Consider the following 15,869-nt stretch of genomic DNA (forward strand, 5'->3'; position numbering starts at 1 on the left):
TCCCCCCTTCTACCCTGTCTACCGTTGCCCGTCTCCTCCTCCCCCGTGGTGAGGAAGATATTCTGCCTTGCAGAATCTCGAGTCTGGTCGTGGGCCTTTAACCGATGCAAGATAAACGGCGGCGGTCTTTCTTTTCTCCTAAAAAGAGCGCGTTCCAGCAACGCCGTTCCATACTCTGCGCGCTCTCATTGGTCGAGATCGGAGGGAAACAAAAGCACGTGGGAATATTCGGGGGAGGGGTGGTGTAAACAAGCGCACAAGGTGTACAGAGAGCGGACAAACTTGCACACCGTATTGTCAAATGTGGGAGTTGTGAATCTGGGGAAAGTTCGCTCTACCCTCGAGAAACGTATTTGCAACTAGTCAATTTTTACTAACGCCTCCCAATTTTGCCGTTACTTCGGAGGAAAATATGATTACACTATACACTATGTGTACGGAACCAGGTGTCTGGTTTTTTGTTTGTTTTGTTTTTTTTAATTTTGAGGTTTTTTCGGGGGCTCTATTTGTTTTCACCGATTTGGTGTTTTTCGAATTCTGTTCTTGATGTCGTATAAAATAATCGGCGTTTATCGGTGATTATGCTAAGAAAGAAGCACACGGCCGTGGGATGCCCCAACCTCTAGGGAACTTGCGCCTGCGTCGGATACTTGCACAACGTCTTGGTGCCGATAAGAAGAGAAAACGATGTGTGTTTCCCGACTAAAACGGCAACCTCGCGGACACTTCGGCGCGAGTCATGTCCCTTGTCAACACAAGATAAGCCTGAGGATAAAAATATCTTTCAATGAAACTTGGGCTTCTCCCATTCAAAGACAACTTTAATTCGGGGTTTCGGGGTTTTACCATATCTTGATAAAACCGGCTCGAGTGGTTGATTCTTTGGGCTTATCCGTATCGACGCGTTTGTTATTACGCGTAGATTTACGCGTTTCTTAAGTGCTATGTTTGTATTATGCGTGTAATTCATTTTCTGCTTGTCAATTTAATGTGAGGGAAACATTGCACTGATTTTTTAATGTATATATATATATATACATATATATATATATTTTTTTTTTTTTTCTTTTTTTTTTTGTAAGCGGCTATAGCAAGTTGCTGGTCAGGAATATTTTGTGGGCGTTTAGGCTTTTTTTCATCATCGGCTATTTCAAGGGATCGGGAAGTGTCCAAGAGATAGTCGAAAACAAACTGGAACAAATGCGATCAAGACGATTCGACGCGTAGATTGATGGGCACATTTTCACTTGCTCGCTTTATTTTATTAAAGTACGCACGTGTAACTTTAACGCAACGACACGTTCCACTCTTAGAAATATAAGGGGAACGCGTTCCTTTCAAATCCCTAGAACTTGTAGTGGGAACTCGTTTCATTATTAAGGAGAAAAAAAAAGAAACGAGTCTTTTGTTCCTGTTTTGGAGGAACTTGCGCAACACTGGTTTTCACACTATTTATTTCACGTCATCAAACTTCTTGTCACATGTCGGGAACAAGTTGCGCTATCCATATACTCCATTTTCGCTTACTCTCGCCCCCAGCCACCTGGTAGGCATCTATCTTTAGTATGGGCGACCAAAAAATATTAAAGCATGTCAACCTGCAAGTAATAAAAAATAAAGGGGAGACAAAACGAGAATGGGTGACGGTTACGCTTATATCCTAAATGTATTCTATTGGCGTGGCGACGGTAAAACGATGTTTTCGCCCATGCTGGAAGTGACGATATTTTAAGATGGCGGCGCCTTGTAAAATATGTCTACATTGAATAGGGGTGTCGCGAACTTTTGTCGAACCGAATTTTTAGGTCGCACTTTCGGGTACGAACCGGTTCGTCGAACCTTCGAAGTTTTAACCAGATTCGACCGGTTCGAATTTGTGGACAGTGTGGCCAGACCTTGATACAAGCTTGTCTAGGTTTAGAGATTTTTTTTTTATGCAAATGGTTATTATAATTTTATGAACAGTTGCAATTAAAATAAACTAGTTCTGATCACTGAAGAAGTTACTAACTTAATTTTTTGTACTGTATTAACTGACATAACCAATCATTGCTGCCCTTAATTCATCCCTTAGCCATCACCATCCAATCCGAAGCCAACTGGCCAGCCTGTCGCGCATGCGCATAGCAGTCGAACCTTATTCGAACTTTGTCGAACTTTTCACAAGAAGTTTGGAAAAGTCGAACCTGGTCGAATTCGAACCTCGACCGGTTCGCGACACCCCAAACATTGAATCATCTGTCATTACGTTTTCAGTGTGGCCCAGTAGGGCCTGCAGTCTCAAAAACGATGAGGATCAAAATAAAAAAAATACCGTTCAGCCGGTGTCTTGTAATGTGTTTAACCTATGTTGAGGCAAATCAGCGATCATAAAAATTTGGCCGGAGATCCCTTTTAACGTTGGTCGCTCTTGGGGAGTACCGGTGTAGGTGTCGTAATGGCGATTTCTTTCATCACGTGTTTTAACTTACTTTCAAGGCTTCGTTTCTGATAGCCCGGCGCGCTCTAAATAGAGAGTGTTAGGGAACCGGAATAAAGCGCCGTCGATAAACCAAACGATCGGTACCTCGAATCGGGAGCACGGAACGCGAAGGGAACGTCGCGTGGGCCTCGCCGGCAGAGATGCTTGACGTGGAGATGTAGCGTCACTGGAGTGTCACGTGACCCCAAGGTTGATGATGTGCAGATAGCAAATCCCTCTCTTTGTTGTTGTTTCTTGGAGCGAGGGGGGGGGGGGGGGGGGGGGCGCGGAGCGTTTGGTAATTTCACAGAACTAAAGGAAAAACATTTCCCTTTTCAGAAATAGCCTGAGGCCGAATTTCTGGACCTAACCATATTTTGTCTCGCTTTTCTAGAATGGGAGCGCTAAATGTGGCGGCGGCGTCCCAACCGTGACAGAACAGTTCGTCCGCTAAAGGAGCAGACCATCTTCGCAACAATCATGACACTACAACTTTTGGACGATGAGTTCGAGTTGGCATTATTCAGGGCGAAAAACTTAAAAAAGTACTTTTCTTTGAGTTTTCTACCCCAAAAAGGATGAGATCGTTGACGTCGAGACTAGGGAGGTTCGACCTCGCGTCGATGGATGAAGTGAATGTGCTACGCCAACTTCGTTTCCACAAAGCCGACGTAACTCATCTTCGCTCCTCGCTGCAAATTCCGGACACCCTAACCACGAACGGCTGGGTCATCGGATAGGGTATGAACCCGTGTCGTCGGCACCTACATCGAAATAGGAGAGCGACGCTTCAACCAACTGAGCCCATCCCCGCAAACCGAGGCAAACGAACAATATGACTCCAAGAAAGCGTTGGGGCCTTGTTCACGTTTCGTGTGTGTGTTTTTTTTTTTTTTTTTTTTTTTTTTTTACTTGTCGTGAATTCAACTTGATCTTCTCCCCGCCACCATGACATTTTTTCCAGGCACAATCACGAATGCATTCATTCACGTTTGGAGCTTCAGCATGCCTCTTCCCGCAGCGAAACGGCCGTTGTATAAACAAGCCGAGACGCTTCTAAAGTCAGTCGCTTTGACCACGCGATCACAGCTTACGACAGGTCAACGGTTAGACAGCAGTGAACCCGCGCATCCGTAGCCCATACGATCGTATCGTGTCGTTTGTGCAAAAACGGTTCCAAAAAACTCTGATATTTGATTCACTCTAAAAGGCTGCAAAGCGCCTTCTAGCTCGCGCCAAAGCTTCCTGTTCTGGCCCCTCGGTGACGTCGATTTCGCTGGAGCCGCCAATACCGCACGTAATAAACGCGAAATCTCATCTACGAGTACGCGGTGATTCATGCAAACTTATCTTCCTGCTTTGTCGGCAGCCATTCGCGTGTCGTCACACGGAAACTTGATATCGCGAGTTGAAATCAGTCAGTGTTTCTGCGCGCTGCGAAAGGAAGACATTTGATGAACTTCGCGTTGGCACGCTTCGATTCCGGATTATCTCCCGGTTCCCGATACGGTTTTGGTGGCGTTTGACGTCTACTGTAGATTTCTGTAGGGTGAATGCACCCTATATGGAAACCCAGTTGATAATGTGGGTGATGCCGCCGAGACAATTCTACGGCCTTCCCGCTAGGTACATACCGCTTTTATTTGGAAAGGTTAGAGCCGCATATAGAAGGAGTTCGGACATCAATTGGCGCGGTCAGCAAAAAAGAGACGAAGCAGGCGTCTTGTGTGTGTATGTGTGTGTGTGTGTGTGTGTGTGTGTGTGTGTGCGTGCGTGCGTGCGTGCGTGTGTGTGTGTGTGTCTGTGTGTGTGTGCGTGTTTTTAAATCGACTGATTTATTATTATTGTCGATAACAACTAAAGAAACCGCGGGCGTAGCCGATTATACTACAGGTTCTTGCTTTCTGATTCGTTCTTCGTGGTTCTTAACCTTGAAAGAAGAGCACGAAAAGCAGTTCTTTATGATCTTGGTTATGCCGGAAAGCCTTTCTATACTAGGTTCACCTAAATGCTGAGACTTGAAGCTCCGCCTTCAGCGCGAGCTCGCTGGCTTCCGCAATGCTTTGGTTGCGCGTGCCTGCGCGTTCACACTTGTGTTAGCAATGGCAGAAAGCTCGCGCTGAGGGCGGAGCTTCTAGTCTCAGTTTAAGGGTGAACAAAATATAGTGTATACTGGTAGAAATTGGGGCGAGTTGTTTATTGGTTAAGAAACTAAAAACACCGCGAAGACGGAAAAAGGACGAGCAGCACAAACGGAGCTCTGACTGACAACTAAACTTTACTAAAAGTAAAAAAAAAAAAAAGCACCGCAAGAATTAAGACGTTTCTATAACGTTTAATCTTCATCGAGACATGTCGAATGTTTTGACATGACACTGACACAAAAGGAGGGTAATCGTATTATCGGATTTTATTATCATTTATTATTTTTCCGCAGCCAGTGGGACCGCTATTTTCTCGACAAGAACTCCAAATAACGAATCGCAAACGCGAGAAGCTGGAACCTGCGCTTATTATGGGCTTTTATAGCGACTATATGGTTGCTTCAACATACGTTCAGTTGGGGGCGGTAGTAAGTGGATCTGATTGCCATTGTCATGTGCCAATACGATCGTAATTAAGACGGATGCGAGTTGCTCATTCCCCATGCTTTATCTTCGATTGTAAATGACTTCGTCAACTTTTCTCTGCAGGCGCACGCGCGTCGAAAAAAAAATGGCTGCCGTCAACGGCCATCACCGGAAGCACGGACAGCCGTGAGTTGTTTCCTTTGTCTACTCAACCAAACAAAAAAAAAAAAAAAAAAAATTGAGACCAGAGTGCCTGATGAGCCATATATCATTCCACAACACCTAGAACATAACACCTGCGCTCATGACGTCGTCTTTAGTGGATCCCCGGCTCACCCCCAAGCGGAAAGTACGCCAAATAGTGGATGATGTCATGAGCGCAGGTCATGACGTCGCCGCTTCGGCTTACTTGCCCGAGCGGCAAGTAGGCCGAATAGTGGATGACGTCATGAGCGCATGTCTTGACGTCGCCGCTTCAGCGTACTTGCCCGAGCGGCAAGTACGCCGAATAGTGGATGACGTCATGAGCGGATGTCTTGACGTCGCCGCTTCGGCGTATTTGCCCAAGCGGCAAGTACGCCGAAACTTGACGAGAGTAGGTCGCAAGGCGCCAGACGCGCCCTCGTTACCAGACGCTACAAGAAACGCTGGCGGCATCTCTGCTTGTTCACTAACATGATCTTTAGAAGCTGCAGGTGTTGAAGCTGAAGTGCTAGCAGCAAGTTTTCTGTAACCAGATGTCCTGAATTGATATATCTGCGAGGAATGTTTGTTTGTTGTCGCCCTGATGAGATAAAGCCTTTAATACAATTAAGCAACAATGAGAACAAGAAATCTACGTAATTCTATATGTATTGGTGTTTACACTTGTCGTGGGACCTTTGACAGTAGGGACGGCAGAACCGTGTCACCTGCTTCGGTATATTCTGCAACGCGTTGTCAATTTGAATCGTATATGCGCAATGTGTCTTTTTTGGGCTTTTTTGGTTAGTTGCGGTTTCGAAGTATTGCAGTAATTAATATGTTTCAACTTTATACGTCTCCTATCAACGTCCCACGTATTAACTTTTAATGCTTGAAATTCGACGTTGACATATTAAGGAAAAATACGCAGAACATTGCAATATGAAGTATATTTTCAAAATGATACTAACTTATTATATAAAGTTAACGCGACCCTCTGGAGTTATTTTCACCATCTAATACAGTAGTAAAAAAAAATACGCTAATCGACCGACACGTAAGTTTATGTAAATCTGTCAAGAAAATCCGGCATTACAATTGTTTTTGATGTTTTACGATTTTCTTTGGGGCGCTGCATTTTATTTGGGGTTTCTCCCTGTTATTTAGGCATCTGAGATGATGGATGGCTATCAGGACGAACTCCTTTAACAAAGCGGCCAATAAACTGGCGATCTCTACCCTTGCACGTGCCAGTAGGCGTGCACCGGTTCACTGATCTTCTAAAGGGGATCGTAAGTTCCAGTAATACTCCCGTTTTTGCGGGCGGAGACTTGCAGAGTCGAGATCGCGAGCTGATATACCGACTCATTGAAGGAGTTCGTTCTGAAGGCCATGTAAGGGCCGGTAAAACGGGGATAGTAAACATAGGTATAATACCCCTGCTTTTGAAGTAGTTAAAAGACTTTCGGCACGATGTCTTTTAAAAAATCCCCCAACCAGCGCACTCCAATGGCCAAGTGCCGAGTTGATATCTCGTGCCCGTAAAACGGCCTTTATATCTTCGTATCGCACAGGTAATTTTATTGCGAATCGATGGATGCCGAAGTTGCGAACGATTGTCCGAGTACCATCGGTGCCAGAAGCTCGGACGAACTTCTCATTGCAGCAAACACAGGGACTCGAACATGTCCATCATCAGCGAAGACGAGAAGGCTCCGACCATGTTCCACTTCACGTCCAAGGTGCGCTCCCTCAAGCACGGACCGGGAGGCAGAAAGCTGCATCCTCTGGAGAAGAAGTACCTTCTCGCCGCTGAACACGGCGACATTCCTACTGTCAAGAGGTACGCCGCATTTTATTCCGTCGGGCATTCCTTTCTACGCGAGTGCCCACTTCCAGACCTCAGACTGCTACGCGAAAATGGGAAGGCCTAAAAGGGTGGCACGCTTACTTGACCTTTCATTGCGCTGTAGAATATCTCGCCTTTGTCTATTTCGTGAGGTTTACCATCCTAATCTGACCCATAGCGCCTCTCTCTCTTTGTGCCAAAATCGTACATTTTATCCCGCAGCGATCACCAGTTTGAAGCCTCAGTTCCACAGCTAATACATCATACAAAAGCCGACTTGTACGTTACTCGTTACAGGTAATAAAATTACTTGTAATCGGTTACCTTTTGAAGTAATTTTGCAATCATTTGAATACACTTGTTAGAAAACAATCACAAGAGTATTCTTTATTACTCGTGACTGTACTAAAGTTACTTGTAGTTACTATTTGTTCCTCCCCTTCCTATAATAACGCCCTTCATTTGTACAAATTTCCAACCACGGAATCTTCGAACCAATTCTCCGACAGGAGTATGGTTTGCCAACATTGGTGAATTAAGAAGATAACTTTGGCTAGGTGGCGCAAGCTACCGCCTGTTAGAAAGGGCATGGCCATTAACATCCATCTAACATCCATCCATCCAAGTTGTTTAGAATTCGGTGATTTTCATCCAATAATAAACAGTACAACAAAGACCCGGTATTTTTTTTTCGACTCGACAGAACAATTGGTCGTTTTGAAAATGTGAAGTAATCGCAAAATTGACGGTTACTTTTTCTTTTTTTTAAGTAGCCGCAAAACACTTCTTTCTCGAGTAATCAAGTAATCTACTTGAATATTTTTAACCAAGAGTAACTGTAGTCGTAATCGGTTACTTTTTATTGACATTCGCATGACGGTTTAAAAGACAGACTGTAGACACTTTCTAAAGCACGTCTCTTCTTTCTATGACGGTCACATTGGTAATACAAAAACTTTCTGCGATCATGTGTCAAGTAAACATGCTTAAGACATGTCCGTCGTCATATCTGCAGCGTCATGTCTGCTTTTGTATGACGTACGAAGACTGGAACTGCGGCATAATGCATTGCCAGTACCATCGTTACTTGTAACGCGTTGCAACCAACACTGCAGTTTGTCCGCGTTCCCTATCCGATTCCTCTGAAAAAAAGAAAAAAACCTATCGCAAACGACGTACCCAGGATCGCGGACATTTCCAAGCTCAAGGGCCACAGCATTGAGCTGGACATGAACTGCGCGGACTCGCTGGGCCGGACGGCGGTCCACATGGCCATCGAGAACGAGAACCTGCCGCTCCTCGAGACGCTGCTCGAGGCCCACGTGGAGGTGCAAGACAGTCTGCTGCACGCCATCAACGCCGAGTACGTCGAAGCCGTAGAACTTCTCCTGGACCACGAGGAGGCCACACACGTTGAAGGGGAACCTTACGTGAGTCGTGCGGGACCCAAGTTGAAACTCGGTTCGAAGAACGTATAGTTTACATAATAACCCTAAGGTAAAGGTCTACCGTCTCAGCTGCTTGAAGAAGTTGAAAGGCATGAGAAGGGATGGTAGACTGATCAGAACTTGCGGGGCATAGACGCGAACATCCGTATTGATGGCGACGCTTTATGGACGCGAAGAAGCGGCAAAAAATTACCTTGCAAAGCCTGTGCCCAGTTGGTTTTTTTTAGCTTTATTTTGCAGAAAATCACGGGCGTCGCGAAATCTATGAAAACAAATAAAGTTTACTACTACTAGAACAACTTCAACTTGTCGCGGCAAAACGAGCACGTTCAAAATATTAGCAGCTTTCTTTTTTTTATTTTTATTTCTTCTCAATTTTGGAGTCGCTTTCTTTCTCGTTCTTTCTGTCGGTACCGCCATTGTCAGGATTTGCTCGCAGACTCACAAAATTTGGATACCATGGATGAGTAACTCGTCCTGGTTTCATGTTCAGACATAAGTCCACCGTTTTTAGGAGTCTTTACTGGCCAGTATTACGTGCTCGAATCTCACGAGACGCCGGAACACACCAAACAATTAAGGTGTTTCCTGTTATTACAATTTTTCATGTGATCCTATAGCATTCACTATTGCCGACAATTAGGCCATCTAAGCAATTAGTTGGCTTTTACTGTAATTATGGCTACCTTAGATGACGCCAAAATGACTTTAACTGGAAGCGACATGGCGTCAGCAAGGTATGGAGTGTGTTCAGCCACGTTTAGCGCAGAGGGTGTATTCTCTTTGTTGCGGTATTTTTTCAGAATTGGGAGAAGGTGAATGCGACCACAACAACGTTTAACCCGGAGATCACTCCGCTCATCTTGGCCGCTCATCGGAACAACTACGAGATCCTCAAACTCTTGCTGGACCGCGGAGCCACGCTTCCCATGCCGCACGACGTCCGCTGTGGCTGTGACCAGTGCGTTCAGGTATTTCATTTCATTTCGCTTCGGAGGATTTCCAGCTTTTCCCCACCGTCAGTTCTTCAGTGACCGCACCCGCTTGGATTGACCATTACAAGGGCTACAAATGCCTAATGTGGTCACGATAAAATTAATGCTTCTACATCGGTAGTAACGTTACTTGATTAGTGAGGTCGCCACAGACGTACCACGCAGACCGAAGATTCGAGATCATGTATTTGTGCCGTGTAAAACGAAGTTTAATCGACCTGACGGACGAAATGCGAAGCTGTAAAAGGGGCTGGTAAAAGCTTCCCCGGTCCCTTGCCGTGTCCTGTAAATGAACTGCTGCGACAATAACCGAAGCGCTGCTCACAGTTCCACTGCCTTGTGTAAATTTAGCGAACGATGCTCATGCGACACTTTGACGTCACCTGACGCCATGAGGTTAAATGACACTGTGGCGCCGTTTTTCTACCATGATGTCGAATGGCACTAAATTTCCGCTGAATATAGCGGAAATATTTTCTGCAAGAGCTAGCGAATACATCTTTTGGCTAAATGTAAAGGGATAAGTTTTGCCGCAAATTTAGCGGGCCACGACGTTCATGAAACGCAGATGGAATTCGATGGGAAAAATCGCGAAAAGCAGCTCTCGCCACCAAGAAGTTGTATTTGGGTCCTCAACGGGATATTTTTTGCTGGTGTGCATGAATGACGCAGGAGGTGCGGGAAGACTGCCTCCGCCACTCTCGGTCACGCATCAACGCCTACCGGGCACTCTCCTCGCCATCGCTCATCTGCCTGTCCAGTGTGGACCCAATCCTCACTGCGTTCGAGCTCAGCCTTGAGCTCAAGCGGCTCAGCTACGTCGAGAACGAATTCAAAGTCGAGTATAAGGTTAGTGAGCAACTGCAACTTGGCATCTTCTGGATGACTACTAAGACGTTGTGCACCACATACACGCTCAAAATGGCATCGTTCTGCTTTTGGAGCAGTAAACTAGCAGATACTATTATCAATCAATGAACGAGCGCTGAACCCAATCGATCAGCAATGGGGTCATTGACTAATTTACTCGATCAACCAAATATTCCTTATTCATCTCATTGGTACGTTGCGCAAAAGGTCTGCCAAAGGGCGGGTTTCTCAAGATGCAGCTGCTTTTCATGCATGCTTTCCTTACAAAGTAAGGCCTTTACGATCTAATTTTTACTAAGCCATTTTAGACATACGACAGTTGGAAGGAAGCAGGTTAAATTATTGGTGGCGGTGCCTTACGAAATGCGCCTTTTGCGAAAGACGCTTTCAAGCACGGCTACTGGGTGCCGCCATCGTACTGCTTTCATGGGTAGATCGTCGAATGGTCAGGTCTGGTTGGATGGAAGGATAAATGGCATTGGCTATGTCCTTTATGTTAGGCGGTAGCTTGCGCCACCTTGCTAGAAACATTCACACCCCTCTCCTTTAAATGTTGAAGCCTCGCTAAAGCGTGCCCGCGGTTGCCAGGCTGGTTTGTACTCTAACAAAGCGATGTTCACCCATGGTGGCCAGACTAGCTTTTAAAGCGTGGCTTCTTGCACTCACTCGCACGGGTAATTGCAGAAGTTGCAACGCCAGTGTCAGGAGTTCGCCACGTCGCTTCTGGACCACATTCGGACGTCCGCGGAACTGGCGTGCATCATGAACCACGACATGAGGATCAGGGATGTCGAAGAAGACGACGTCCTGTCCATGGCCAGGCTGGAACTTGCCATCGAACACCAACAGAAGAAGGTTGGAGTGTTTGGCTTACACGGACACGTGAACCCGTGGGTCATTTAGTCCGCCGGTCTTTTGCTTAACCTGTGGACTCTATGGTGGGATGTAGACGTTATATACCAGAGAAGAATCACTCACCAAGAGAATACCTGTCTGGCGTTAGATTAGCTCTATTACAAGAGTCATCCTCCGAAGCAAGTCGAAACCTGGAATAACGTATACGAAACACGAGTTGTGAGCACGATATTTTAAAAGCAGAGGTTTGCGCCTATCAAGAGCAAATGAACATTCCGTTATAAACTACGGTACAAAGCCAGCTTGCGAATTCTTAATTTAACCATTGGAAGTGAATATCTTCTCCCGTCTCTCACTGTGTCTAGAATTTGTTACTCGTTTTCTTAATAAAATATTCAACAACAAACGCAAAAACAAAATTGTTGGGGAATCCGTTCTGCTTAACTATTTTTGTAGCCACCGAGAGCTTAGCAAACACTAGGCGTGGCTCATTTTGTTCATTCCTTATGCTTCTTGATTCGCTCTTCGACTTTGTTATCGGATAAACCAGTTACTCGTCACAGTTACTAACGCATAACTCGTCACACGTTACTAAAAGTTACTCGTTACAGTTACTAACACGTTACCCCAGAAAAGTAATCGATCACAACGACGACTACCGTCGGTTAAAAAGCATTCTATTAGATTACTTGATTACTGCCGAAGAAAAGTAAATGGCCGTAACCTGAAAAAGTGACCGTTACATTTCCGATTACAGTACTTCAAATTTTAAAAAGCGACAGACTTTTCTCCCAGTTTGAGAACGGTTCTTTCAAACTGTACAACATAGAGTTTTAGGGAACCGTGTTGGCACATCCGATACGGTACAATGGGCCCTCCGGTACGAACTGCACATGCGCTACCAAAGAAGACTCGCATACGGGCAGTGCGTACCGAAGGGCACATCGTACGGTATTGGTCGTGCAAAAAACGGTTCTCTAAAACTCTCTAATATTGGATCAGAATAACCGAATTACAAGCTACTTATCCTTAATCCACCAATTTCGGTACACCGTCCTCCTGTCAGAGTTTTTTCGAGGATTTCCTGGTAGGAAACTTGTACAAACAGAGGGCGCCATTAGAAGAAGGGGAGGGAAAAATAGTAGAGGTCACGAGTAATTTTAGTACTTCCAAAAGTAATTCGATTACTCTTGTGATTATACTTCATAATAAATGTATTGAAATGATTACGAAATTACTAATAAAAGTAATCGGTCACGAGTAATTTGATTACTCGTAGTGAGTACCGTACAAGTCTGCAGCCTAATGCCGCTATTCTCATTGGCTGCGAAACGACAATGCGGAGAGCAAGTCGTCTGCTTCTTGCACGTTAGTTACGGTGACGTCATAACTACGCCGATTTCTTATTGGTTGATCGAAAAAACTAGTGGGCAGACCGCAATGCTAAGTGTCTTAAAGACTACCCAGTATATCTTTTTTTTTTTTTTTTTTCAATCGGCCAATGAGAGCTTGGCGCTCTGACATCATCGCAACCCCTGTGCAAGAAGCAGACGACTTGCTCTCCGCGTATACAAAGAACTCAAGAATCGACGCCGCGCGCCCCGCGTTTCTCACTATTGAAAAAAATTAGAGTGCCTGCTTTCCCCCCAAAGCAGTCGGGAAAGTCAATCGCTGTAATCTACGTAGCGAATGACGATGCTGAAAATATGCTAGACAAAAAATATATGCGGAGTGCAAGTTCGTCTGCTTCTTGCTCAGGGGTTGCACTGACGTCAGAACGCCGAGCACTCATTGGCTCTGATGGAGGGACAGTGGGTAGACCTCAATGCCAGCTGCCCTCAGGTCTATCCACTATTCTTCCAACGGGAACCAATCAAAGCTCGGCGTTCTAACGTCAGTGCAACCCCTGAGCAAGAAGCAGACGAACTTGCGCTCCTGCTCCGTATGGCACTGAGCAGCGTGGTGAAGCGTCATGGTCGGTCTCGGAGTGCAGACTGCGCTCTTAGGTCTAAATATATTTCCAGCGTCGTCATTCGCGGAATTTTCTCTCCAGATTGCAGTGATTGGCTCTCCCGAGCGCCTTGCGGGAGAGCATACGCTCCAGGTTTCTTAAGAGTGTAGCTAACAAAGATAAGGGAAGATCTGAAGACGGGTCAAAGGGCGCCATGCTGGCATTTATTATTATAATGCAATTAAATGCAAAGGTGCAAGCGAGCTGGACAAGAATGATGAAAATAATCCCTGGAGAAGGGGAACCCGGGACCTCTCCACCTGTATTGGAGAGTTCCCGGGTTCGATACCCGGACCAGGCGGATTTTTTCGGTCGCGCACCAGTCACCTAGCTGTGTTTGGAGATTTATGTTTGTCCTTTGTCCCTCTTGTTCCCCTTCTCCAGGGATTATTGGCATTTATTACGTGGCAATGTTGGTCTCTTTTCTTTTTTTCTTCCTGTTTAGTTCGTCGCCCACCCGAACGTGCAGCAACAGATGAGCTCGCTTTGGTACGACGGAGTACCGGGGTTTCGGAGGAAACATATTGTGGGCCAGTGTCTACAGATCATCAAGATCGGCGCCGTGTTTCCCTACTATTCCTTTATGTACATTTTTTTCCCTCGAAGTCGGGCCGGCAAAGCTGCAAAGAGGCCATTCGTCAAGTTCGTCGCCAACGCTTTCTCCTATCTCATCTTCTTACGTGAGTATATATACTGCAATCCCATCGCGAGTGACTAGAAGGAAGACTCCCTCTTCAGAGGGAACGCTTATTCTGGGAGATTGCGGATGAAATTACATTTTCCGTTATCAATACGAAGCTTTATTTTTTTTTTTTTTTCAGCTGATGCTGTGGTGTTCGTTGTGTGTGTAGATAATTAGTATAGCCCTAGTTATATGCATCTAAAGTGTTTCTCCTCCAACTTCCTCTCTCAATTCCCATTGCTAAAATCTAAAAATGTTTTGTCCGTTTCCTAGGGCGCTCAATGTAATGCCTAATATTCCACTTTTCTAAAATTTCATGGAAAATATTAGAGATATGTAGTGGCTCGAATTAAACAGCACTGCGTCATTCGTAACCTTAATTCCCAGTGCAGGGGGAAGCCAAAACGGCTGGTTTTCTTTAAAAATGTTGAAGCTAGGAATGACTAGCGTTATTTGATGCGAACCTCTATTCGCACACGTGCCTCTATCAAAATTATTTTGAAAAAAAAAATAATCCAGCACGCGAAATCTGGCGGAACGCACTAGAACCAAAACTGGCCGCAATAGTCAAAGTAAAATAAGGTTTGACGTCACAGACGTCTTCAGTACCGTTAACTATCAAAAAGAAAACACGAGAATTCAGACACACCTGTGTTCAGTGAATCAAAATAAAGAGATGCATATTTCACATTACTCCAGAGTTTTGAGACAGACTGCATTTACACGCAAGCGCGAGCTACACAACAGGACCTGAAAGTTGTTATTATCATTAATACCGTTATTGTTCGTGTTTCAGTGCTGTTAATACTAGCTTCCCAGCGGGTGAACCTCGGGGGTCTTCACACACATTCTAGCGACGGTGAAGTCAGTCAACACAAGCAAAGAGGCCAGCCGCCTTCGTTCATAGAGGTGGCCATCCTAACCTACGTCATAGGTATTGCTCTTTTTTAATCTTTCCCAAAGTTAGTAAAGTCCTTCATTTGCTAGTCACGCTCTCGCGGTTTTTAGTTAAACCAGAAGGCCATTAACTGAAGAGCGTGTTGAAAGTTGTGTTGAAAATTAGTGATGTTGAAAGCTCAAGTTGAAAGCTAGATGTTGAAAGCTGAAGAAGCTTTCAACAGAAGAAGTTGAAAGATAGTTGTGTTGAAAGCTGAAGAGCGTGTTGAAAGTTTTGTTGAAAGCTAGTTGAAAGAAATGTTCGTCGTTCCTTGTCCCGAGTTTGTTTCATTCTATCTTTGCCTGTCAGAAGGCCATGTTTTACACTTTTAATGCCGAAAACTGAAGGCGCACTTACCTCATATCACGTGAAGGACCATACCAACCATCGTTTTTTCTGATAATTAAACAACATTTCCCATAGTTTTGCGTCCCTCCTGTACACCAAGCATGCGACAAGTCATGTTTCAATTATGCTTTAGTACCGTACACTGTTTTCTGCCATGAATATTGTCGAAGGCCTGTCATTTTATGAACACCGTCAACAGAGTGCTGCACTGATTGAGCTACCAGGCCGTTAGCAATTTCATAGACACGCAAATTATCTTAGAGTAGGTAATAAATTATGTATATACAACTGTACCCAAATGTAAAATAATATAGACTTAGAAATGTTTATTTTGGTGTTTCGGTGGTCTGTTTCCCACAACCCACAGTAGACTAATATGAAGCCAACGTGCAACCGGTTTTCACAGTTCAAATCTTTTGCCCTTGAATTGAAGGGTACACTTTTGATTCCTGACAAAAGCGTTCTTGCTTCTCTTCCTGGGGTGCGACTGTCGGAATTTAGCACAAATCTGGGAAGAGGCCACAGAAATCTGGTCCGGTGGGCTTGCCCGTTACCTCAAGGACAGCTGGAACACCTTGGACTCAATACGAAACTGCCTGTACGTCGCAGCTACCTTACTCCGCATAGTGGCCTACATTCAAGTAAGGGCACTCTTCTGTT

The 15,869-nt window shown here is 45.1% G+C and overlaps 1 protein-coding gene across 2 annotated transcripts in view; it reads left to right on the top strand.

Moving 5' to 3' along the window:
• LOC8036065 (transient-receptor-potential-like protein) overlaps positions 1-15,869 on the top strand; it is a 51,166-nt gene that overhangs the window by 24,962 nt on the left and 10,335 nt on the right. The window contains exons 2-10 of one of the 2 annotated variants that reach the window (XM_040213386.3): positions 5,155-5,217; positions 6,881-7,057; positions 8,247-8,493; positions 9,315-9,482; positions 10,179-10,355; positions 11,061-11,231; positions 13,688-13,922; positions 14,721-14,858; positions 15,711-15,850. In XM_040213386.3, the coding sequence (XP_040069320.1) occupies positions 5,177-5,217; positions 6,881-7,057; positions 8,247-8,493; positions 9,315-9,482; positions 10,179-10,355; positions 11,061-11,231; positions 13,688-13,922; positions 14,721-14,858; positions 15,711-15,850 (1,494 nt within the window). In that variant the 5' untranslated portion in view covers positions 5,155-5,176. The remainder of the gene's footprint in view (positions 1-5,154; positions 5,218-6,880; positions 7,058-8,246; positions 8,494-9,314; positions 9,483-10,178; positions 10,356-11,060; positions 11,232-13,687; positions 13,923-14,720; positions 14,859-15,710; positions 15,851-15,869) is intronic. The other variant, XM_042289888.1, reaches the window with a different exon arrangement.

Source organism: Ixodes scapularis, unplaced genomic scaffold (assembly GCF_016920785.2).
Source record: "Ixodes scapularis isolate PalLabHiFi unplaced genomic scaffold, ASM1692078v2 PGA_scaffold13__105_contigs__length_92229423, whole genome shotgun sequence".
NCBI lineage: Eukaryota > Metazoa > Arthropoda > Arachnida > Ixodida > Ixodidae > Ixodes > Ixodes scapularis.